The sequence below is a fragment of the Colias philodice genome, chromosome 5 (assembly GCF_061535455.1).
Source record: "Colias philodice isolate Cphi_HAF_F1 chromosome 5, ilColPhil1 Martin Lab GWU primary, whole genome shotgun sequence".
Taxonomy (NCBI): Eukaryota; Metazoa; Arthropoda; class Insecta; order Lepidoptera; family Pieridae; genus Colias; species Colias philodice.
Genome location: NC_143090.1, coordinates 9,975,294 through 10,000,000, shown reverse-complemented (window position 1 = coordinate 10,000,000; position 24,707 = coordinate 9,975,294). Strand labels below are relative to the sequence as shown.

General features: G+C 35.0%; 3 protein-coding genes across 3 annotated transcripts in view; 2 read left to right on the top strand and 1 right to left on the bottom strand.

The window, feature by feature from the left end:
- The window catches only part of LOC149488607 (thioredoxin domain-containing protein 5 homolog), a 3,806-nt gene extending 756 nt beyond the window's left edge, over positions 1 to 3,050 (top strand). The window contains exons 4-8 of the mRNA XM_089695741.1: positions 238 to 387; positions 670 to 825; positions 1,795 to 1,988; positions 2,208 to 2,334; positions 2,660 to 3,050. Of these exons, the coding sequence (XP_089551867.1) occupies positions 238 to 387; positions 670 to 825; positions 1,795 to 1,988; positions 2,208 to 2,334; positions 2,660 to 3,004 (972 nt within the window). The 3' untranslated portion in view covers positions 3,005 to 3,050. The remainder of the gene's footprint in view (positions 1 to 237; positions 388 to 669; positions 826 to 1,794; positions 1,989 to 2,207; positions 2,335 to 2,659) is intronic.
- Positions 3,051 to 3,450: 400 nt separating this feature from the next.
- On the bottom strand, positions 3,451 to 5,457 carry LOC149488606 (uncharacterized). The gene is made up of 3 exons (XM_089695740.1): positions 5,056 to 5,457; positions 4,781 to 4,886; positions 3,451 to 4,512 (listed from the first exon to the last, which is right to left on the bottom strand). Exons 1-3 carry the CDS (start codon positions 5,309 to 5,311, stop codon positions 4,377 to 4,379), a joined length of 498 nt encoding a protein of 165 aa, XP_089551866.1. The 5' UTR covers positions 5,312 to 5,457; the 3' UTR covers positions 3,451 to 4,376.
- Positions 5,458 to 18,466: 13,009 nt separating this feature from the next.
- LOC149488605 (uncharacterized) lies at positions 18,467 to 21,516 on the top strand. Its single transcript, XM_089695739.1, has 3 exons — positions 18,467 to 18,930; positions 19,256 to 19,538; positions 20,367 to 21,516. The coding sequence occupies exons 1-3, from the start codon at positions 18,766 to 18,768 to the stop codon at positions 21,158 to 21,160; spliced, it is 1,242 nt and encodes a 413-aa protein (XP_089551865.1). The 5' UTR covers positions 18,467 to 18,765; the 3' UTR covers positions 21,161 to 21,516.
- Positions 21,517 to 24,707: the final 3,191 nt, after the last annotated feature.

Genomic DNA, 24,707 nt, shown 5'->3' with positions numbered 1-24,707 from the left:
TAGGAACCTACATAAATGTTATATAGAATAGATATTTAATAATTTGACCACTGTATGTTTTTATTTGGTGTTCAAGATGTTTGAACAAAATCTTTCATCTAATTTGCTTTAAAAAAGTCTTTTCATTTAGTTAATTTTGTAATAATTAATTCTAGAATTACCTTTAATTTTTTTTTTAATGTCATGTTCAACGACTATGAAGAAAATATTCTAAAGCAGTAATTTAATTCATTACAGGATGTTGATGAGATCCCTGAAAGAGAAACATCATCTGAAGTTAAAATTCACTATGGAATGGCACATTTAACTGATCACAATATAGAAAAATTTATATCAAATGGACAGCATTTTATTATGTTTTATGCACCATGGTGTATGGCTTCACAGGTAAATTAAAAACAAGTTGAAAAAGTAATTAAAATGTCTTAAATTCTAGTTTGTGCACAGTTTTAATATCACAAATCAAAATCAAATTGCCAAAAACTTAATTATGGTTCAACAAATTCAGAAAAGATAAAACACAAAAAAGGGCCAATGGGGCAGAACTGCTGGGGCTGGTAGTAATTCATAAAAATACTGAACAATTTGCACAAGTATTTTATTAGCATCTTCACTATCTCAAAATTGTCTTGCAAAAGTACTACATACCTATTATAACCATAATTTCAGATGTTAGGACCAATATGGGCCAAGCTGGCGATGCAGTATGAAAATAATGAATACATACAAATTGGTCAAGTGAATTGTATGCTCAATGAAATGACTTGCAAGAACTTTGATATTAAGCAGTATCCATACCTGCTGTGGATTTTTAATGGCAGAATTGTAAGTGTGTAATCTCTCTTGATGAAAATTAATTATATATCTAACAATATGTGAAGTGTGATAAGCCTATTTGATTATTTCAGCTGTTTATAAATGATAATATGTTTAAGATTATACATAATTTCGCCACTGATAAACACACTTCTTTAAATTTGGTTTGGTATTTGTAATATTACTAATTATACTCGGATTTTTAATTAGATAAAGTAAACTGACGTTTTCTGTGTTGTCAGTTTTTGATGAAATAAAAATAGAGTTGTCACAAAGTGAATGATTCAAAATCGGGAATGAATGAAATTGAATCGATCGTCTAGTGAATATTTAGTGTGTAACAATATAACACCAAATAAACACAACAATTACAACAAACACAACGTAATTAGTTACAATTAACGAAAAAATTAAGAAAACAGTAACGTAAACATCGTAAAAATAAAAATAAAAAAATGATTATAATTACATTATACTAGTAACTTATATCTTATATAGCTTTATATATTACAATTAGAAATAATGTTATTTTATAGTTTGAAATGATGAACTATTCACACTCATTGTTCATTCATCTGATTGAATGAGAACTGAATTCCTCACTATTACTTTAAATGTGGCAACATTATTTTACAAAGTGACATTAGCTGCTGTCAGTTTACTTTATCTAATTAAAAATCCGAGTATAGCTTTCCGCCCGCGGCTTCGCCCGCTTTGTCCAAAACATAATAAATTATATACTAAAACCTTCCTCTTGAATCACTATCTATTAAAAAAAACCGCATCAAAATTCGTTGCGTAGTTTTAAAGATGTAAGCATACATAGGGACATAGGGACAGAGAAAGCAATATTGTTTTATACTATGTAGTGATGACAATTACATCACCCCTAAAATCATAGAAATTTTCTTTTGTTACTTGATTTCTCAAAATTGTACTAACATGTTAATATAAATGTAAGTTATTTTGACTTTGCAGATGGGTGTTGCTGTAGAAATGTACACATTGGAAGATTTAACAGAATATGTAGAGAAAATGCTGCTCACTGAAAACCATGATCCAGATAAATTTATGAAGAAAAAGAAAGCATTACCAGTTGCGAGAATAACAGAGGAAACATTTGAGACATTCTTACAAAAGGATCTGGTGTTTGTTAATTATTTTGCACCATGGTAAGTAGTATACTGTTAAAGCGGAATTGTTTTGTTTTTTTTTTTTCACATTTTGTCATAGTAAACAAATCATTGCCAACTTAATCAATCTTTGCAAACCAGTCTAATGCGCTGATAATTTTTGTGTATTTATAATTATAACTAAATTATGTAATTAAATAAGGGTTTTATTGAAATAGACAATACCTAAACAAGACCAGTTATTAATCTTCTTTGCAGGTGTGCCCATTGCATGCAATTGAGTCCACTTTGGATGAAACTCGGTGAGAAATTCCAAGATGAACCCAGGGTACTGATTGCTGATGTTGATTGTGTCAGATCAAAAACTGTTTGTGAAATGGAAAAGGTAAATAATTCTATCATACTAACTAATTCAGTGAAAGTAAAGTCCCATGTCCCATGTGGGGTAAGGGGCAGATGCATTATAAATCTGTTTCACTGATCGATTTTCTTTAGGGACAAGTAGGTGATCAGCCTTCTGTGTCCTGCCAGACCAAGACATTTTTTTTCTTCATTTCCACCGGGAATCGAACCCAGGACCCCTCGGTCTACACTCACGTTTCAATTTTTTAGCTACTTTAACAAATTATGCATTGACAAACAAATATAATATTATTCAATAAACATTGTTTTATTATAGGTTATTTTGACTTTGATTTTATTTTTTTCAGATTAACGGCTTACCAACACTGATTCTATACAAACACAAGGAAATTGTAAGTGTTGAACACGGAGGCAGACCTCTAGAGAGCCTGGTCAGTTTGGTCAATGAACATTTGCAAAACTCGACTAAAAAAGAATCAGATAAGGATAAATCAGAACCAATACTGATTGATGCTAATCTTGATCCTAGTCAAGAAAATGTTTTCGAGAGTACAGAGAAAGATAAAATAAGCGACGACGAAATAATAATTCAAGATGATACTAATGAACTACCAGATTTAAATGATTTGGATGAAGTAGTAGAAGTGAATGATGACGACGAAAAAGAAATGCATACCAAAGACGAACTCTAATACGTATTTCATAGGTAGATAAATAAAATATTTATTTGATCTCAAATGTAGTTTCAATTGTATCCTTAAAATAAAGTCTTGCATATAAAGTTATAAAAATGAATTTTCATTGTGTGCGGTAACTGTTAGCTAATGGAAACTTAATTTAAACAACTGTTTAACACAGTAAACATACATATACCCAAATACTTACCTCATATCACTACATAGTATAAAACAAAGTCGCTTTCTCTGTGTCTATGTCCCTTTGTATGGTTAAATCTTTGAAACTACGCAACGGATTTTGATGCAGTTTTTTTTAATAGATAGATTGTGATTCAAGAGGAAGGTTTTAGTATAGGTATAATTTATTAGGTATTAGCACAGACTAATGTATTAGACAAAGCGGGCGAAGCCGCGGGCGGTTAGCTAGTTTATTTATAAGACAGAAAATGAAAATCCCAATATAATGAAGGAATATTTTATTTATTCAAGAATAAACAATTCTTTGTGCTTTATTCTTTACATAAAAGCAGTGACACCTAACTTTATGGTCATAGATTTAATTCTTAATGCAATATCTAATACTATTAGGTCAAAATGAATTAAAAATGCATTGGAAGTTGACTGAAAGTATATAGTCAATTAAGTTTCCTTTTTAAGGCTTATACTACAAGGAGTATTTATATACATACTTGGAATTAAAATCTCTAACCATCTTCAGAACGCATGTTTTGGGAAAAGGAACAAGTATTAGGTTCTTTTGTCATAATATTTCAGGGCATTACATGCATCCTTGTTTATATTTTAACTAGATATAGGTATTGCATTCTTATATTTGCACCGATTAATTATATTTGATTTAAAGATTCAAATATAATTGAAAAATAGATGATTATTAATCCTTATAAAGATACTCTGAGCAAAACAATTGAATACATGCTAATAACAAATGTAACATTTTCCCTTGATCAGTTGCATTTGGGACAGAAGTCAGAACTCAGAACTATTCATGACTCATTAGAAAATTTCAATATTATGTCTTTTATTTATGAATGGATTATATCACTTTGGTTCCCTAATCATGTTTAAAGGCAACATTTCACTGCAGTGGAACATGAAAGTTCTAGAATAAATAATCGTTTTAATCTTTATAATTTAAATTGTCAACAAAATTATAGATTTTGTAATATTATAAGTTGATACCTAGTACCAATATTTTATTATATCCAAAAGTTAAGAACATGTGTTCATAAGTACAATAATGAGCCTTACTAACATCTCACCTAGAAGAGATAGAAGCCTTTAAATTCCCTACCTGCCTTTTAAGAATCTAATTTCTATAGGATACCCACCAAAATAGGATTAATAAGTACCAATATGCCACAAAACATTACTTAAATCGATGTTTTTCTACAGTTTGTGACTGGAAGAAGTTTCCGTCAGCAATAGTTGCCTCTCTGATGATTTGTTTGTGTCTATCCCGCGATACAATCTCTTCCAGCACCTCCCCATCTCCTTTTATTAATCTGGAACCAAGATAGAACTGAGAGAGAGCAAATATTTCAAAAGTAAATGGATTATAAACATGTTTCATTTATTAAGAACAGAGGTATGTAATACAGTAATCAGCATGAAGCTGCATGTAATTTGATAAAAATAGTTCATTCATCAAATTTGCTAAAAATGTAGCTTCTCAATAATAAGTTTAAATGACAAAAAAATTTCAACCGAAAATGATTTCTCTTATAAAGCATTTTATAAAAATTCTGAAACAAGTAAGAAAGATAGAATAACCTGTATCTCCCAGTCTCTTCATCTAAAACTCTCCTTACAACACTTTGCCTCTTCTCCCATTCTTCTTTGGTCATTGGTGCCATGGCTTTCGACTTTTCCATAAGTTCTTAAAAATAATAAAAATTGAAATTAAGTACTTAAATTTCATTTCATAGCAAAAAAAAGTGCAATATCCACACGGAATGTTCACACATTTGAAAGGAATTAGATAATTTGCAATCTAGATTACAAAACTTTTATTCTACTTCAATTGAAATATTATGGTAATTTTTTACCTATTGGAATATCGGTAGTAGAGTCGTCTTTTGAAACATCATCTAGACTGCGGCTTGAGCTTCGTGTCTTTTTTAATTTCTTTATTTCCTCTTTTAATTTTTTCTTAAGAGCTTTCTCCGTTTTCTTCTTTTCTTTTTTTAATTTCTTCTTTAATTTACGTAGCTTTTTCTTTTCTTGGCTTGAATCAGAACTGCTAGAACTGTCGTCCGATGAAGATCTTCTTTTTTTCTTTGACTTCGACTTTTCTTTCCCCATCGCTTTATTATATTTGATACCTATTTAGAGGAGTAAATAGTTATTTAGAAATAAAGTTATCCTTGCTATTATATTTTGCTTTTATTTAATTATTCTTCAATCTTCTTCAGATTTCCTAAACTTCATTTGACATTTCCTATGTCAGCAGTCAGTCAGATGTCAGAACTTAAATTTATATATAATACAGGAAGTCTCAAAAGAAAGTTTATATTTTGTCGATGAATAAAAAAAAAAGTAAGCGGTGTATTGAAAAAATGTTTATTAATTATTAAAGTGCACAATATGGGAATTCATTTCTTAAAAATAATATCGTCCAAATGCAATCCATTGCGTTCACGGCACCCATTTAATCGAGCAGTAAAATTACAGTATTTATGACAGCTCGGCAGGTAGACACAGTGATGGCTGCCATTTCGTGCCGGATATTTTCTTTTAAATGCTCTAGAGAAGTTGGTTTGTTGGCATACACTTTAGGATTAAGATACCCCCACAAGAAATTATCGAGAATAGAAATTAGCGAGGAATTATTGGCACTTACTTTTTCGAAGACGAAAGGGGGCGTGCAGTTACAGTAAATTCAGAGCGATGGTAGACGAGCTTTTAGTGCCTGCACTGCAAAACTTTCCTGGCTATAACCAGAGAACATGGTTGGAGCAAGACGGAGCTACATCACACACATCCAATATGTCTTTACCTCGAATTCATGAAATTTTTCCGGGAAAATTGATCTCTAGGAGAGGTGATATAAATTGGCCTCCACGCAGCCCTGATTTAACTCCCACTCTTTTTCTTGTGGGGGTATCTTGAATCTAAAGTGTATGCCAAAAAAACAACTTCTCTAGTGCATTTAAAAGAAAATATCCGACACGAAATGGCAGCCATCACTGCGTCTACCTGCCGAGCTGTCATAAATAATTTTTAGTGTTCGATTAAATGAGTGCCGTGAACGCAATGGACTGCATTTGGACGATATTATTTTAAATAAATAAATTCCCATATTATGCACTTTAATAATTAATAAACATTTTAAAGTGAAACTTTTATTACATCGTCTCAAACTTTTTGGTCTGTGTAGCGCATGTTGCGTGTATCGCGGCTGCCGAGTAGGTATACCTACTCGGCAGCCGACCGTCACGCGACATGCGCTACACAAAGCAGTGTTCGGAACCGTTCGAACAGTTTCACTTTTACCGTGGTTTCATAAAACCACACATTTTTTTTCAATACACCGCTTACTTTTTTTTTTATTCATCCACAAAATATAAACTTTCTTTTGAGACACCCTTTATAAGTTACTCTATGGTCAGAACTCAGAATTCAGAAATTCAGAATTCACCATTCACAGTCCATCCACAATATACAGATACATACAGTAAGGAAACTTCATACAAAACGTTCGAAATGGCTCACGCACACAAGCAAGCGTGTTTTTTTTTTTTTTACAGTACAATAGGGGAGCGCTTGGCCACGATCTCGCCTGATGGTAAGCTGAGATGTGGCCTAAGATGGAGCGCGCTGCCCTAGAATGTACCTGTTCACTCTCCTCTTGGAGACCTCCATATTGTACTCGTCGGGGAACACAGATTCAGGAAGCATGTTCCAGTCCCTAGCGGTTCGAATAAAAAATGAATAGAAATGTTTACGAGAATCTTAAGGGTATTCAGGGGGATCAAGAGGGGGATCGATAGTAGCGGGTGACACATCCACAGATTTTGAATGACAAAGATAGTATAGAAAAGTGATGTCAATGATACACTTCACGTTAAATAAATATCGATTGTTTCAGTTTGTAGCCTAACTATATTTTTGGCTTCGGTATATTCTATTGTCCCAAGTATTCTTTATAAAAAATATTCAATCTACAGTTTTGACTTTCCTACGATTTTATTAGTATAGATATTAAAATAACCATTACATAAATATGCCTTTATTCGAAAAAAAAATTACAAATTATTTACAGGTAAAACCTGCTTTGCCAACGGTTGCACACTTTGCCATAGCCAACTTCTGAGGGAAAAAGTGTAGTCACATCTTAATATCAGTTTTTTGTCATGTATGCATGCCTTTATAGTAAAATTTATGAGTTAAATGGCAACACCGAATGAGATGTGGCAACCCAGCTTGTTTTTGAGATGTCATTTTCGGCGGTTACTTTTTTCGAATGTTGGCGGTATGAAACTTAGTGCTCCGGAACTTTTACAAAAACAAACGGGAAAAGCATTGCCTACGTAAGTATTTTTTTGATATTATGTTAACATAATGTTCTTTAGCTAAATAAAAGCTGATTTACTGTGCTACAAGCTACCTTTACTTCGCAATTGGTATTGGTAAATTCAACAACCCCAATCACAACGTCTGTGATGGTGACTTTGCCATGTTTTGTTGGAGGTTAGGGCTGCCACAAAATTTCTGATGAATATTTTAATTAAATTGTCATTGTAAGTACCTACTGACTGGTGAAAAAAAAATATAAATAGTTAGGTAGCCAGGTATGAAATACACAGTGCATGTGCTTAGATGAAGGTTGTTACTTGTTTTACAAAAGGTATTTATTTATTTAAATATTTCTTGCACACACAAAAGAAATAGAGACATATAAAGTACAGCTAATAGGAAATAATGTGTACAAATGGTTATGCTTAAAATATTATAATTTACAAAAATGAAATAGTATAATGTAAATAATGTAAATTTTCATGAAATTTACGTCTAGGTGCAGGTTACTCATTACGTTTTCATACAATTATATTTTTTTAAAGCGAATAAAACTTTTTGACACATGAAAAAGTGGCAAAGTAAGCAGGTTTCACGGCTGAAAAATACTTTCGTCTACTACGACTAATTCGGAATTTATTGTTAAATTTTATAGTGTAAAATATTCTCAATCTTATGAACAGTTTTTTTAGGTAACTGATTATGTTTAATTCGTTGTAAATTAATTCAGCCACTTTACAGTTTATATTGTGTTCTCTCTTAAAGCAGCAACGAAAATGTTATCCATTTTCTCGACATATTGAACAAAATCATCTGGTGGTATAATTGGTATACTTAGTTGAATTCAAGCAGCCGAATACTGCGCAATTAGAACGTGGCATTTTTAAAATGATCGCCGAAATCAACAGCTTATCTACAAGCACGTGTTCAAATTAAACTGAAATAATATATTGTTATATACAAAAATGTTAAAACATAAATACATAAAAGATAGATATAAACAATTATTGTATTTTTATCCATACGTGACGTCACCACTTTGTCAAGCACTAAAGCGTGTTATTCACGGTCCATCCCCGACGTACGTCAGCTCAAGGCCGGGCCGCGGTGCTGGATGTAAAGCGTCTTATTCACGGTTCATCTTGACGTACGTCCCGCCAAGGTCATACACGATGCACGACGCAAAACGACAGTGAATGAAGATGAACCGTGAATAAGACGCTTTAGCCTGTCAAACTATTTTCTTTTTCATCCTAAAACAAAAAGGAGTATTCTATGCTCGTATAATAATAATTTTAAATTATTTCTGCATATTTTATGTTTTTCAATTTAATTTAATTTATCGTTTTAAAAATAATTTTGTAGGTATACCTACATACGAGTATTGTAAATTCTGGTTTAAAATAATTATTGAATATATGTATAATATAAATAATTTAGGTACATTAAATAACCTTCGGCGTCCATAACAAATCAAGATTTCGAAATATAGCACTGATAAAAACGTATTTACTTTTACAAGGTGTATTAATTCGGATTGTTTCTTCTTGTAAACTCATATTTAGGCTACACCATTTTTGTATTTTAACTAGTTTTAATCTCAAAATTACCACAAAATCGACTGTGAAAAAAAATCAAACAGAAATATACAGGCCGAATTGATAACCTCCTCCTTTATTTTTGAAGTCGGTTAAATATCAAAAAGGTAACAGCCCTATAGCTATAACAGTGCTTACGTCATAATTTCATCGCAGGGGCTTAGTTTCCTCTGTATGTACGTATACGTACATCTGTCAACTGTGATAGTGTATAGCGCGTGTATTGCACAAATTGCTGCGCATCGTAGGCAGATGAGCTATAGCAAGAAGCTTATATCTAATACACTGGAGATTTCAGTATGAACATTAACTCGTAACAAGAAAATATGACCTTGAATGACGCCTGTATGTTTTTTTATCCCTTTCACACCTAACTTGGCAAGTGGGTGTGAAACTATTTCATATTTCATATTTGTTACACTTTTAGGTAGTTATGTGAATTTGATGATATGACAGTTATTTTTTAATGTTTCTGGCAAGATGTAAGAACTAAGAACCATGAAAACTGTACGGCTCCTTAGGTACCATCTTTTTTTATTTTTATATATATAATTTATTTATTTTATTTATTTTTATATATAAAATTTAGCTTTAAAACTACATAATGAAAGTTAGGTACTATTTTATACACCTTTACTACCTGTTTCCTGCCAAAGTAACCACAACCCAAACTTGATAGTCGCTGGTCGTTCTTATCTGTATAGGAGACATATACAGAGATACTTTCAACTTTCCTAAAATAAGGAAAGTCTGGCCATCGAGGGCTCTTGATCTAAAAAGTCGTAGAACAAAATATGTTGTTACTTTAGGATGTTACCTATCTTGTCCTGCGAGGTTGCTGGTGTTTTACAATTAACCCTATATTTATAGACGTAACTTTTATTTAATATTTTTGTGGTTTAGCTGTCGAAAACTATAAATTGCCGCTTTCCTTTGAATCGTGGCGCATTCGTAGGTACAAATCGTACCTAGGGGCTCATCCAGCTTACCATCAGGCGAGATCGTGGTCAAGCGCTTCCCTATCACACAATAAAAAATAAAAAAAACTTAGTTAATAAAGTCCGGTCGCGGAGCAGGAAGAATTTCGTACATTAACCTGTTATTACCTGTCACCGAGAAATTCTTTAAAAATTTTAGAATTTACCGATAGCCCATAAAAAAGAAGTAGGCGGTAGTATCATGCCATACTTTTCCGGTGTGACTTACAGCCCGCCATACCGACGCAAATGTGTTGATTTTAAACAAAACAATTCAACCATTTGTACCAGGCTAACTTTTGCACAGGTAACCATCGTCGTGTAGCCATTTACGAAAATCACCATACCATACTTTTCGGACGATTCCAAATGGTCGCCATACCGCCGAAAATTTGCAAAAATTTTTTTTTTCGCCAGACTTTTTGTACCAGTATTGCATTTGGATTTTTGGAGAGTATTTGATAAAATGTGACCATTATTATATTTGCCATACTTCTCGTAGGGGGAAAAAGTGCTGCCATACTTCATAAATAAATTTAGTATTAATTTATAGAAGTGAAGATTTCTACCACCTAGATCTTTGAAATTTTGTATTTATATTTGTTGAACCTCAAACTTATAGGAAAGATTAGTGCCATACTGTTACAAATCGTTCAAAATACGAATAAAATCATACAATAAAAAAAAATCTTATACACATTCGCCACCTCCCACAGGTATGGCATTATCACACTTCTATTTATAATCATTCAGGAGTTGTTAAAAAAAAAATTTAGGGTGTTACAAATGGTTCGGCGAAAAAAAAAATTTGCATATTTTCGGCGGTATGGCGACCATTTGGAATCGTCCGAAAAGTATGGCATGGCGATTTTCGTAAATGGCTGCACGACGATGGTTACCTGTGCAAAAGTTAGCCTGGTACAAATGGTTGAATTGTTTTTTTTTAAATCAACACATTCGCGTCGGTATGGCGGGCTTTAAGGCGCTGACTCCACGAGCGAGAGAATCGCGGCGATATTATCGTCGTGCCACGTATTTCTATACACTCTCTATGGAACCGTCTCCACACGGCGATATTATCGCCGCGATGCGACGAGTGGCAATGAGCGCGCGAAACGTCATTACATCGTCGCTAGCCCGCTGTTAGTCGCGGCGGGCTAGCGACGAGCGCGCGACGGGCCCGCTGTCAAACGCAGCGTCATTTCAGCGTTGCCTCTAGTCTTCTCGTAGTTCTCTTCAAGGAAACGTGACGATACCGTTACGAGGCGCCGCGGAAACGCTGCGATTCCGTTACGACTCGCGACGATACGCGGCGGAATTATCGCTCGTTCGTGGAGATTATCCGACGATATAAGGGCGGACTCGTCGCGATTCTCTCGCTCGTGGAGTCAGCGCCTAAGTCACACCGGAAAAGTATGGCATGACACTACCGCCTACTTCTTTTTTATGGGCTATCGGTAAATTCTAAAATTTTTGTGTTACAAATCGTTTGACTTCGCTATTTTTCCGACGAGTTCGACTAACGCCCACGCGACTAAGCCGCCGGTACCAGCGTTCACACCATCGTTTTTATTTTTGTCATTGCGTACTAAGACCCCTGTAGAACCGCCATCCTGTTACAAATGACTCGAAATTTTGTGTCAGTATCTCCCGGTCTAATATGTACATTCAAAATAATTGCGATTATTAAATCTGATGTAATTATTTGTTCATAAATATATTATTACAGATATTGCACTGCTAAATATTTACGTGGACACTATTTTTAAGTAATGCATTCGCATTGGGATGTACAATCTGATTAGAAAATAATGAGGACAACATATACATAGCTTTGATTTTAATTCAACAGATACAAGGAATACAATCTTTCTGAAATATTGTTTCCTTCTGGGATTTCAATGTAGATTTACATCCGTAAACGGAACAGTTTTTGCGCGCCATAATAGAATACTGAATATGTAAGTACCTATGTATAATAAAACTATTACACAAAAATACGACTGCGTCGTCCTTTCGCGATAGTTAATGCAAACTCAGCGTGATTGCGTGATTGCATTAAGGGACCCGCGTCGCCCGACCCCCCGCCAGTTCCCCTCCGTTTCTCTGCACAAGTACATTCGTCGCCATACTGTAGGAAATATGGTAATACTGTGACCCTATTGTAATACTGTGGCCATGCCCTAACGAAGATATTGTATGTTCCAGTATGTTTCACCTACCACTCTAGTACGTTCGAATAAGTATTGAATAAAATACTAATTTTTATACCTAATAGGTACAAAGTAATAAAAAAAGTCGAGATGGCGTGGCAAAGTGTTATCTAATTTGCCTGTTATTAAAAAAAAGAGCTCATCAAAGTCAATAAAACAATGAATAAAACCACAACACAAATTGTCAAGATAAAAGTACCCTGCTGTAATTTTTTTTCCAGTGTAGTTTTTAAATGGAAGTCAGTAGGTACCAAAGACTACTATGTAGGTATGTATATACGGACAGTAGACCGTACCTAAACATTTGAAAAAAAGAAACGATTGCTACTTACGGCATCGAAATTCGATTTTTGACAAAGAAACTGATTTCCTTTGTAGATAATTCAGAATTGATAAAGAAGAGCCTTTTATTTTGTAATCTAAGAAGAGTATATATATAAGTAAATTATCTTTTTATAAGCATTATTCCACTATCAGCTAGTTATAAGTAAGTAGGTACCAAGTTTTATATAATAATAAGCTTAGTTTACAAAATAAAAGGATCATAAGATAGATACTAATTTTTTTAAGATAATATACATACACCGGCACAATTAGCGGAACAGAAACCGATGCGCGAGAACATCGTCTGGGATTTGAACGAATGGCAGCAGGTTCTCTTTACTGACGAGTGCAGAGTTCTTTTAAAACAGATCGATGCGGGATACAGCGAATATGGAGACGCAAAGGAGAACGCCACATACAGTCTAATTTTGAACACACAATGGCTTATGGTGGCGGCTCGATTATGGTTTGGGGAGGGATATGTTTGGGAGCTCGCACAGAGTTAGTGATAGTCACAGGAGGGACCATGACAGCAGATCGATACATCAGAGACATTTTAGAAGAACATGTTGTACCATTTGCCCCATTTATTGGTGACGACTTTATTCTAATACAAGATAATGCTCGTGCTCGTAGTGCACAATCGGTACAGGCATATCTGAGCCACGTAGGTAATAGGTATACCGGTGATGCAGTGGCCACCAAATTCCCCCGATATGAATCCGATAGAGCATGTCTGGGACTTGCTAAAAAGAAGGGTTAAATTCAGAATGCCACCCCCCAACAATCTGAATGAACTTGGAAACGCATTACTTGAGCATTGGGAGCGGTTGCCTCAAGAAATCATCGAATGGAAACCGTAATCAGAGCAAGAGGGGGAAACACTCGTTATTAATTTTGCTTTAATTTTATTGTTAAATCATTTAATGCTTACTTTTTTTATTTTTTGTGATGGTTCATAATCATCTGAAAATTTCACTTATTTCAAATTTCTTTATTTTTCAATAAAAAATAACGAAGACTTTTCAAAGTCGTTGTTAAAAGATGTTAATCCATTTGTTATTTTGTGTCTAATTACATTTTCGTCAAATATATGCGTTAAATTATCTCATAGTCTCACTTTTTTTTCTGTTCCGCTAATTGTGCCGGTATATATATATTTGTGTATACTGTGTAGTTTTGTATTTATTCTTAACTAGCTTTCCGCCCGCGGCTTCGCCCGCGTTTTCAGAGAAAAACCCGTTCCCGTAGGATTTCCGGGATAAAACCTATCCTATGTCCTTTCTCGGGTATCAAAATATATCTATAGCAAATTTCATGCAAATTGGTTCAGTAGGTAGTTCAGGCGTGATTGAGTAACAGACAGACAGACAGAGTTACTTTCGCATTTATAATATTGTATGGATTATAAGAAAGTGAGAAAAGATCGAGAAATAATCTTTCAAACTATGTCAACAGTTATTACGTCGCAAAAGAGTTATTAATTAAATCTATTTCTATCAGTATTAATGATGCCAATGATCTTCAATGAAATCTAGGTACTTATTATTTTTATAGCTGACTAGCGGTCCGCCCCGGCTTCGCCCGTGGTACCTGTTTAAACAATGTTTAAACTATCCTATCTCTCAAGTTGGATCGAACTGCACATGGTGTGCGAATTTTATAATAATCGGTTACTTAAGTGGTTTAGGAGTCCATTGAGGACAAACATTGTGACACGAGATTTATATATATTAAGACTAGCGACCCGCCCCGGCTTTGCACGGGTGCAATGCTGATACTAAATAGACTACAGAAAAACTGTGAACGTTGAATATAAAAACATAGCGGCCCGCTCCGGCTTCGCACGGGTATAAAATATTATATAGATACTAGCGGTCCGCCCCGGCTTCGCCCGTGGTACATATGAAAAATAGATGTTGGCCGATTCTCAGACTTACCCGATATGCACAGAAAATTTCATGAGAATCGGTCCACCCGTTTCGGAGGAGTATGCAGACTAACATTGTGACACGAGAATTTTATATATAAGATATACTTACTATACATATAGCCGGGCGGCCGGTAACGCTACGTCCCGCAATTTTTAAATCTGTAATATCTTCGAAAATATTCACTTAAATCATACGGTGTAAAGGGCCATATAGATCTATATTAAATGAACAATGTATTCAAGGTATTTAATTGGTTAAGGATTTATGCTGTATTGGTTACGCTTCGAAAATTAGCCATTAGGTATTTGTCGTAAAAAGTAAATGACAAAAAAAGTTATTGTGGGGATTGTGGGTTACCCGTAAGAGATAGACATATATGTACCATCACGGACTTTTTTGTAGACCTTTTCAATGTGTATAATACTTAGTAGATTATTTTGATAAAACTCGTAGGGTTCAGCCTGCGTTTGCAATGTAAGCGGAAAAAATGTAATTTTTTACGACATCACATTAGAAACCTCAAAAATAACAGTACTTCTCCACTATTTAATGGATGTTATTATACATATAAACCTTCCTCTTGAATTACTCTATCTATTAAAAAAACCGCATCAAAATCCGTTGCGTAGTTTCAAAGATTTAAGCGTACAAAGGGACATAGGGACATAGGGACAGAGAAAGCGACTTTGTTTTATACTATGTAGTGATGGTGATGCTGATGATGTAGTGATAGTGATATAAAAGTATGTAAGTAGGTACTTATGCTTTATAGAACAGTAACATACACAAGTCGGGTGCGATAACTTGACACCGGCTCGAAAGACGTCTGTCTATAGTACCTACTGAGTGCAAAAAAATTTTTTTACAAAGAGTAACTATTGAATATTGATACTACCAAAAAAAATATCTCTCTGTACTGTCAATATTTATTTTAAGCTAAATAAGTAAAGTTCGAAAAATTAAAATCCTCGCCATATTGCGGAGTTTTTAGTTTTTCCCATCGTATAAATTTAAACACAACAGTTACAAGAAAACGTCCAAACGTAACGACAATAAAAAAAATCCTATTACAATAAACAAATAATTTGGAAAATCCAAAAGTGCACGCCTCATAATTTTTTTTAATAAATATTTATTAATTATTATTTTTGTTTATTTAATAACAATAATTAAACCACATCGAATCAGACCCTGAAAAATGAAAGGGTTCTATTCCTGAGCATACTCAAGCGTAAGAGAAAAAAAAAGACTCTATTAGTAAAGTATTTCGGTCGCTATCGTGTTAACAAGAAAAAGGATCCGCACATACAGACACACGGACGTCCAAGACAGAACTTTTTTAAACTGTTTTTTAACTAGTTTAAATAACAAAAATGACATCAAAAATATCATGAACGTTAAAAATAGTGTTTTTTCTTAATATGTGTGTGTATGTATTATCTTACAAGTGCAATGTATGATACATAAAGACATTTTAAGTTTGAAAAATCAGATGTTTTGCGTGAAGTGACAGTAGTACCCACCTCAACGCTTCGCTTATGAGGCGTGCAATAAAAGGTCCAAACGTAACGATAAAAAAACTCAACAAAAATAATTATAACAGCAAACGAATGACTCCGAAACTCAAGAAATATTACGAGCAACGGTAACAGAGATGCTAACGCTACAGGCTACTGAAGGACGAGAGCGGGACCTGGCGCGGGGTAACGCGAGAGGGGTCCAATTTCGAGTCAAGTGTCAAGTTAAAGCATTAATAGACGTCCGAACTTGGTACGCCAAGACCACCGCACTTGTGCGGTGCGATCGACACGCGCGCCACACCACCGCACCGCACCAATCGGTCCAGTGCTTTCCGTGCTACTGGACAGCGAGAACGTCGAGTCGACATGCGTCCAACTTTATCCAAAGAAGCTAATATCGTGTTAATTGCGGCAACCGTCGTAGCAAGTACAAGTACAACCATCGAAAAGAAGAAAAAGAATAGAAAATAATGGGCAAAATTCTATTTAAAAGACAGGGATTCGTTTGTAAATAAGATAATAATAATAAATCATTACTACATAGTATAAAACAAAGTCGCTTTCTCTGTCCCTATGTCCCTATGTATGCTTAAACCTTTAAAACTACGCAGCGGATTTTGATGCGGTTTTATTTGAGTGATTCAAGAGGAAGGTTTTAGTATATCTTAATATATATAAATCTCGTGTCACAATGTTTGTCCTCAATGGACTCCTAAACCACGCACACCATGTGCAGTTCGATCCAACTTGAGAGATTAATTTATTATGTTTTAGACAAACCGAGCGAAGCCGCGGGCGGAAAGCTAGTCTTATATTAATAAATCTTTGTAGAATTCTAAAATTTCTATTATTAATCTTTTTTTAGTAATAGCCACGTCATCCGACGTCATCGCCATTGATGACGATCGACTGACGTCCGTTTTGTTTGGCGTTAGAACTATGACTAAAGCGCAGTGCGGTGCGGTCGTCCGGCCACACGCGCGATCTTGGTACAGTCCGCACCAAGTTCGGAAGGAAAATCATCGAACCGAGCGCACCGTCAATAATTATAATTATGTGCGGCGCACCATTGTACACATAATCGGTCCAGAGCGCACCAAGGTCACGGTGCGGCCCGTACCATATTCGAACGTCTATTAATGCTTTTATTGCGCCCGGGTTGTACTTCTGCTTTATAAACAGAGATCTGTTACAACCCTGATCTTTATATTGCAAGATGTCCGGCATGAATAAGAGTAATATGGAGAAGGTTAAGGATGTATTGAAAGAGAAAGATAGGGAGCCATTTCTAAAGCCTATTCAGACTTGTTCAGTTTGTGAGGATGAATCTCCATCTCCGGGAACATCAGGAGAAATATCAAAACATGATATTTGGTTTACACCGGAGACATCACCTACCCCTCAAGATGACTCGGATGAGGAAAATGATTACACAAAAGAGGGAGCACCGAAGTCAGCCTTCCAGGATGGCACATTTCAAGATCAGGTTAAATCATCACTGGTTCATCATCCAGATTTCGAATTTCTTTATGTTAAGGAGTGCTACTTCAACCTCAGATTTTTAGCAAATCATGAGGACAGAATTAGAGCCAAAAACCTCATTATTAATGTGATCAAGGCTTTTTCCACTATTCCTGGAAAACTCATAGTGCAAGAGGGTGTCAAGATGTTGGATATAAAGGTTAAATTAATCAATCAATATGAGGTAAACTTTCATTCATCTGAAGGAACTCACTCTGTCACAACAGTACCAGATGTCTTGGACAAGCCCGGAACAAAAACTTATGAAATTATAGAGGACTTCAAAAAAGGAGTGATATTGAAATCCAAACTGAAGTCACTTCCCAATAAGAAAATCTCCATAGAGACAAAAGGATTCAACTTGGAAGCAATTAAAATAATGTCTCATAGGAATCCGGAGCTGGATACAAGAAAACTGATTAGGAAAATCTATGCTCAAATGGGTGAACTCAGAAGAGTCAGTATGCTTTATCACATTTAAACTGATCAAATTTTTGCTAATAAGTATTGTTCTTTCTATAGGGTGGTGATATAGGTGTGGGGGTGAAAATGTAGCTCATTTGGAGTAAGAAAAAGTAAACATTACCTACCCTTATTAGTTTCAGAAATATCACTAAATATCAAAAATATTACTTATTGGCCAGAATAGTTACCTACCTATATTTTTAGAGTAGTCATTCCAAGATGTTTTTTTATCCAATTTAATTGTAATATAGTTGAATATTCTAAGTATATTAACTAATTTAAGATAGAAATAAAGATTCGTAAATGTGAAATATGAATGCATTATTATTGATACCTTGAAAATAATTTCAATTCATAACTCAGCTCGCTGCAAAGCTTCATTATTATTCAAAGAGCAAACAGACCTCGCGGTTGCGATTTACAAAATGCCTATGAATACGTTTTAATGTGACGTGTTGAGTCGCCAAGAGGTATGCGACAGCGTACATATCTATATCGTACATCCAAACCGTCCGCGTCGCATTGAGCGGTTTACGACATGGGAGTCCCGATGAATAATTGAGGGAGGAACGCGCCTGCGCGCAGCTGGCGTGCCCATACAACTCAATCGTCCGCGAAATATACGACTCTAATTGTTATTTAAAACCCGATAATGTGTGTTCGCGAGTGAATTGTTTACTGTGGTAAGATGCAAGCCGGTGGGCCGGATAGCACGGCGGTTTCGGAGGCCCCAAGCAGTGGGAGCGAAGAGTCCGATTGTGAGTTTGGTCCAGAAGGCGAAGCTGAGACCGCTCTGACCGAAGAATGGGCGCGAGAACTGCTGATTGACTCGGGTGTGGTCGATCCTAATGAGGTACTTGCATATACTATTGCTTTTATCACTGCAAAAAAAATGTTTGAAATAAAAACATGTAGTTAACTAGAGAATAATTACCTTTTAAATAATTGACCTGGATTTCCGCCTTTAATTTTTTTTTTGCAAAAATCACATAAAATAATATACTTACTCTACTATTATATACTACTTGCTCACATACTTATATTTAAATGAAGGAAACAGCTATATAATATATTATGTACCTAACCAAATAGGTATTTATTTTTTTAAATTTCACTTTCAATTCATATAGCTTTAATAAGTAATATGGGTTTCTAATCTCTATAAAATTTAATTTCAGATCCGAGTAGAATCCAGGGCCGGCGTAGCTGGTGCCTTAAGCAGGGTACTAGCAGTGACAGTTCGCTACGAAAGCGAGGGAGAAAGGCATGCCTTACCCCTTGTTGTAAAACTACCACCACGGGATCCCTTTGGGAGGCTCTTTGTAGCTGAAGCACAATTTGATACTAGAGAAATATTATTCTATACGGAATTAGCCCCAGCGCTCAACAAATTGGCTCAAGAGGCATTAGGCCCTGATGAAGGGCTCGCAGTACCGAGATGTGTTAAAGCTAGATTACCAGGTGTGTGTCTGTTTGTGTGCTTTTCATTTAAATTGTGTTAAGTAATATGAAAGAAAATGCTTTTCAAATAAAAATAGATTTAAGCTATTTTTCGAAAAAATGTATGTTTTTTTATGTCATGCAAATAGATTTTATAAAAAACTAATTAACTAGGTATTCATCATTCATATGTTTTATAATTATTTGAAGAATTATATCCATACTAATATTATAAATGTGAAAGTAACTCTGTCTGTCTGTCTGTTACTCAATCACGCCTTAACTACTGAACCAATTTGCATTAAATTTGGCATAGAGTTATTTTGATACCCGAGAAAGGACATAGGCTACTTTTTACCCCGGGACATAGGATAGGTTTTATCCCGGAAATCCCACGGGAACGGGAACAATGCGGGTGAAGCCGCGGGCGGAAAGCTAGTCAAGAATCAAGATTAATTAAAAACTCGCTAATTAAAGTATCATCAGTCTTTATTATGCTCGATGAGTCGACTTTTACGTCATAGTTAAAATTACACTTTGATGTGAAAGTCGTATTCAAACATCCAATTGTATTTTATTTATTTTAAATAACTTATGCTCTTTAGGCTTAGGTATATTTTTTTCCTTAAAACAGAACCAATATCTATATTCTACACGTCATATCGATTCCGTTTATGTATTTTTAACGCTTACTGCACTTTACGCTAAGACTTTACGTGATAAAAATATTTCAAGACGTCACAAAACACGCGCTGTTCTATGAGTCATCATATTTTTGAACAACGATCAATATTTCAACTTGGCTGCCATGACTTTGTCTATTTCTAAATTCACATTTATTTATTTCAGATGAAATTGGAGGAGACAGCGAGCTTGTATTGGAAGACGTGACAGCCGTGGGTTTCGAATCAGCGGATTTTGCTGAGGGCCTAACTGTTGAAAGAGCTAGGGCAGCTCTGTTTGCAGCAGCTCGACTCCACGCCCTATCCCTTGCTCTACGTGACAGAGAAGGTCCTCTAGACCAAAGATTCGACTTCTTGTTCCCCTGCGAACGCGCTGCAGCTGGATATCTGCGTTTAGTGCGAAGAGGTTTACCCCAACTGGAAGCATTCCTCCGTGGTCGAACAGATTGTGTTGGCGAAGCCGCAGCTGTGAGCGCACTTAGCGCTCGGGCTCCATCTTTACTTGGCACTTTATTGCGACCAGCTGAACCAGCTCCCCTCGCCCACGCCGATTTTTGGAGTGGGAATCTTCTATTTCGAGAACGAGATGGGATAAGCGAATGTATCGCATTGGACTGGCAAATGGTATCACTCGGTAGACCCATGGATGATGTAGCGCTACTATTATTATCTTCGTTAACGCCAGAACTAAGAAGGGCGGTGGGCGACACGTTGATTGAGGACTATGGAGATCGTTTAGAGGCTGAATGTGCTAGATTAGGATCGGCACCCGCTGGCGCGATTGTAAGACGGAGCTTGAAACAAGATTGGCCTAGAGCAGCATTAAGAGCACTCCTCCTGTGCGCGGGTAGTGTAGACGTGGCCCTTGGAGAGCCGCGAGCTGAACAACGTCTACTAGAAGCTGTACGAGATCTGTACGCACAAGGGGTTCTCGATCTAAAAGCAGACTCAGAGTTGTGAGTGTTTAAGTGCCAATAGCGTATATATCGTACCTATTCGACGAACGTGTCGTTATGTATATTCAGTCGCATAGTTTGTATTATTATATTTATTTCGGTATATTATTACGTATTTATTAGAGTACGAACGTTAAAGCACATTCGAGGTGGACAACGATAATTTTAATGAAACCCTTATTGTCGCGATGGCAATGGTGCGATGCCTAATCAAAGACTGAATTTAACTTATCAAAAGACCGTTGTGCGTTTAATTTACTTTAAGTAGATCGAAACAGTATATTTGCTCATAATATGGAAAGTGTAATCGAAAACAGTCTTTCGATTATAATTAAAAATTAAGTATTAAACGTATTCTTGGTGGAGTACCTATTGTTTTATTTATCTCATGGTGTCAGAAATTTAAAAAACAAACAAATCAAAATTTGTGGCTGAAAAACCTTAGTTTTTTTAACATTGTTCTACCCGCTCTCTATCGCATGTTATAAATATGTACTACATGTTTCATCCTCTTCCCAAGATTTGATTTAACCTTAACCCACTGAGCCCCGAACGGCCCGATCGGTCCACGACACAATAGATTTTCTATTGTGTCTGTGATTCCGGGGCCTGAGTTATTAAAATAAGTTCAGCAAAATGGTGGTTGTAATAGCGAAAAAAAAGATGACTTACAAAATAATAAGAAGTTTTCCCTAAAAAATTATCCTTATAGTGATCACGTAGTAGTATGAAAAATAGATGTTTTTTTTTTCGACAAGACTACCTGATACGCGAAAAAAAAATTCATGAATTGGTTACTCCGTTCCGTAGGAGTATATAACTTCGAACACCGCGAAACGAGAATTTTATATACCTAATAGTAATAACGATCTTAATCACCTAGAACATTGTAATCTTTCCTAGTGCTAAGTACTACGAAACTAGGGATTTATAGGATGGAATATTGAAATAGAACTTAGAAGGAAAGTCCCCATAATAATATCTCTAAAAAATTATCACAGGAAACAATCATTGAGATACTAAGTATTACTACGAATGCGTTATGGAGACGACACCGCCTACATCACTTATGTTCCGCTCAACATAGGTCAAATGGCCTCACTGCACTCAGTCGCTTTAGCGCGATGGTCGCGTTCATGTCTTGTTTGTTTTGAAGCAAACAAACCAAGAAACTCATCAAATATGCCCTCGAGTGTGTTGCGATACTGCACTAATAATTCAAATAATGCGGCAAAGTGCAAAGAAATAATAATTTTACACATTTAGAAAAGATTGTACTGTGGATATTATTTGAAAAAAGGTTAAATCATGAAAGATGAAATTCACGAAAATAAATTATTACTTACCTACGTATCAATCTTTTTTTGTTACACTGATTGGTTTTAAGTAATTGAAAAGTTTTTAATTGATAAGTTTATTAATAATTTATTTATTAGATTAATTATATATTTTTTTGTTACATTGATTGTTCTTAATTGATAAGTAATAGGCAAAATATTTACAAAGTTTCGCCTCTATAGTGGTGAGTCGATGACATCGCTTAATCTATGTCTCACAAGCCGCCCCGCGCCGTCGCACTTGCAGCACAGATTTTGTTCGTGGTGTCTCCTCTATACGTAGTAATAATAGCTCAATGGAAACAATTCATAATTTATGGATGGAAAGAAAAATGCATGCAATGAATTTCGAAAATATTGCTTGCCAAACTCGAAACGACTTATAAATATTATATCTTTATTTTTTTTTATCTTTTTGCTCTAAGTTTTAAAAATTATTATCTAGTTAGGTTCTTACCGATGAAAGTTATTCCTTTGCACATTTCCTTATTATTTGTATTATTTGTGCAATATCGTAACACACACGAAGGCATATTTGATGCGTTTCACTTTAAAACCATTAAAAAAACCGCTCAACATACGCCATATGGCGTATGTTGAGCGGAACATAAGTGATGTAGGCGGTGTCGTCTCCATATATGTATATCTCAATGTAAAAGAGCTGATTGTAAGGATGAAATCTCAAAGACAAACAAACCAAATTGAAACCAAATCCAAATGAGAGAAATATAATACCATACCTACGTACAAATACCTTAGATCATTAAGTAATGGATGGAGCACGCTGGCAAATGTTCTAACTAAACTTTCTGCCGGTTTTGGTGCGGGGAGGGTAACTCACACTTTGAAACACAATCACACATTCACAAAAATAATTTGTGTCTTTACAAACTCAAACTATTACAAAATGGACAGACTAGCATGTTTTTGCACACATACATCGATTACACAGAAAAATCTCTATACATATACGTAATAATACAATCGCTCTAAAGGGATGTAACCATATCGATATTACAAAAATAATAATTTTGTTGAAATTAGAAATAACATTAATATTATATTCATAAAAAATACTACACAGGTCATTTGTAACGTTTTCATCATTATTATATGCATACGAAAAAACAATAAAACGCCATTTTATTTGTATTTGAATATGTATTTATTCAACACATCACATATTATATTCAATAAAATAAATATCGGCCCAGAAATTTTTATTATTTCTGTACCGGGGTGTCCATTCTGATTTTCTCCCACAGCATTCAATCCACCTTAGCCTTAAAGCAGGATTTTTTGTAAATCTGAAATATACGCAATATTCGTACATACATATAAATAAAGTAGCTGCTCCGCGCGGTTTCACCCCCGTGGCTTCACTCCTGTTGGTCGTAGCGTGATGAATGATGATATATACCTTCCTCGATAAATGGGCTATCTAATACCGAAAGAATTTTTCAAATCGGACCAGTAGTTCCCGAGAATAGCGCGTTCAAACAAACAAACAGACTCTTCAGCTTTATAATATTAGTATAGATTACATAATAGAAAGGTTACAAGATTAACATTACAAAAAAAACGGCTAAATGCGAGTCGGACTCGCGCACGAAGGGTTCCGTACCATTAAAATGTTCTGCCAGTTAAAAGTAACCGAGCGTAAATTTTAATAAATATATACAAGACTTACAAAATAAACATTATACCTACTCCTTTTTATGCAGTTGTGTAAAATTTTAATATAATAAAGATTAATTCTCATCTCATTTCAAATTATACTTAGAAAAATATTTTTTTATCGACGTTCAAGTTAAAAGCAGTCCGTCACTAAGAAAGTCGTAAAAAATAACGACCTTTTAAGCGACGATTTTTTAAATTCAACTCTATCACTAAGTTCATAAAGATTAAATTTGAATTTCTCTTCAAGATAGTCTCGCTACATCACTTTATAGTCTCGTGGGGAGTGCGGTTCAATATCGCGTTCTAAATTCAACTTTATCGCTTAGTTCATAAAGAATAAATTTGTATATTTTCTCTTCAAGATAGTCTCGCTACATCACTTTATAGTCTCGTGGGGAGTGCGGTTCAATATCGCGTTCTAAATTCAACTTTATCGCTTAGTTCATAAAGATTAAATTTGTATATTTTCTTTCCATGATAGTCTCGTGAGGCCGCATCAATGATCGAGTACACACATGACTCGATTATTTGTCT

Bases quoted from the DNA above. Each gene is read 5' to 3' on its own strand.
- LOC149488606 (XM_089695740.1), bottom strand. From the start codon at position 5,311: ATGGGGAAAGAAAAGTCGAAGTCAAAGAAAAAAAGAAGATCTTCATCG. The intron at 4,887-5,055 runs GTAAAAAATTAC...ATTATTTTTAAG, and splicing joins TACTACCGATATTCCAATAG to AACTTATGGAAAAGTCGAAA. The intron at 4,513-4,780 runs GTTATTCTATCT...TCTTGGTTCCAG, and splicing joins GAAGAGACTGGGAGATACAG to ATTAATAAAAGGAGATGGGG.
- LOC149488605 (XM_089695739.1), top strand. From the start codon at position 18,766: ATGCAAGCCGGTGGGCCGGATAGCACGGCGGTTTCGGAGGCCCCAAGC. The intron at 18,931-19,255 runs GTACTTGCATAT...ATTTAATTTCAG, and splicing joins GTGTGGTCGATCCTAATGAG to ATCCGAGTAGAATCCAGGGC. The intron at 19,539-20,366 runs GTGTGTGTCTGT...TATTTATTTCAG, and splicing joins TGTTAAAGCTAGATTACCAG to ATGAAATTGGAGGAGACAGC.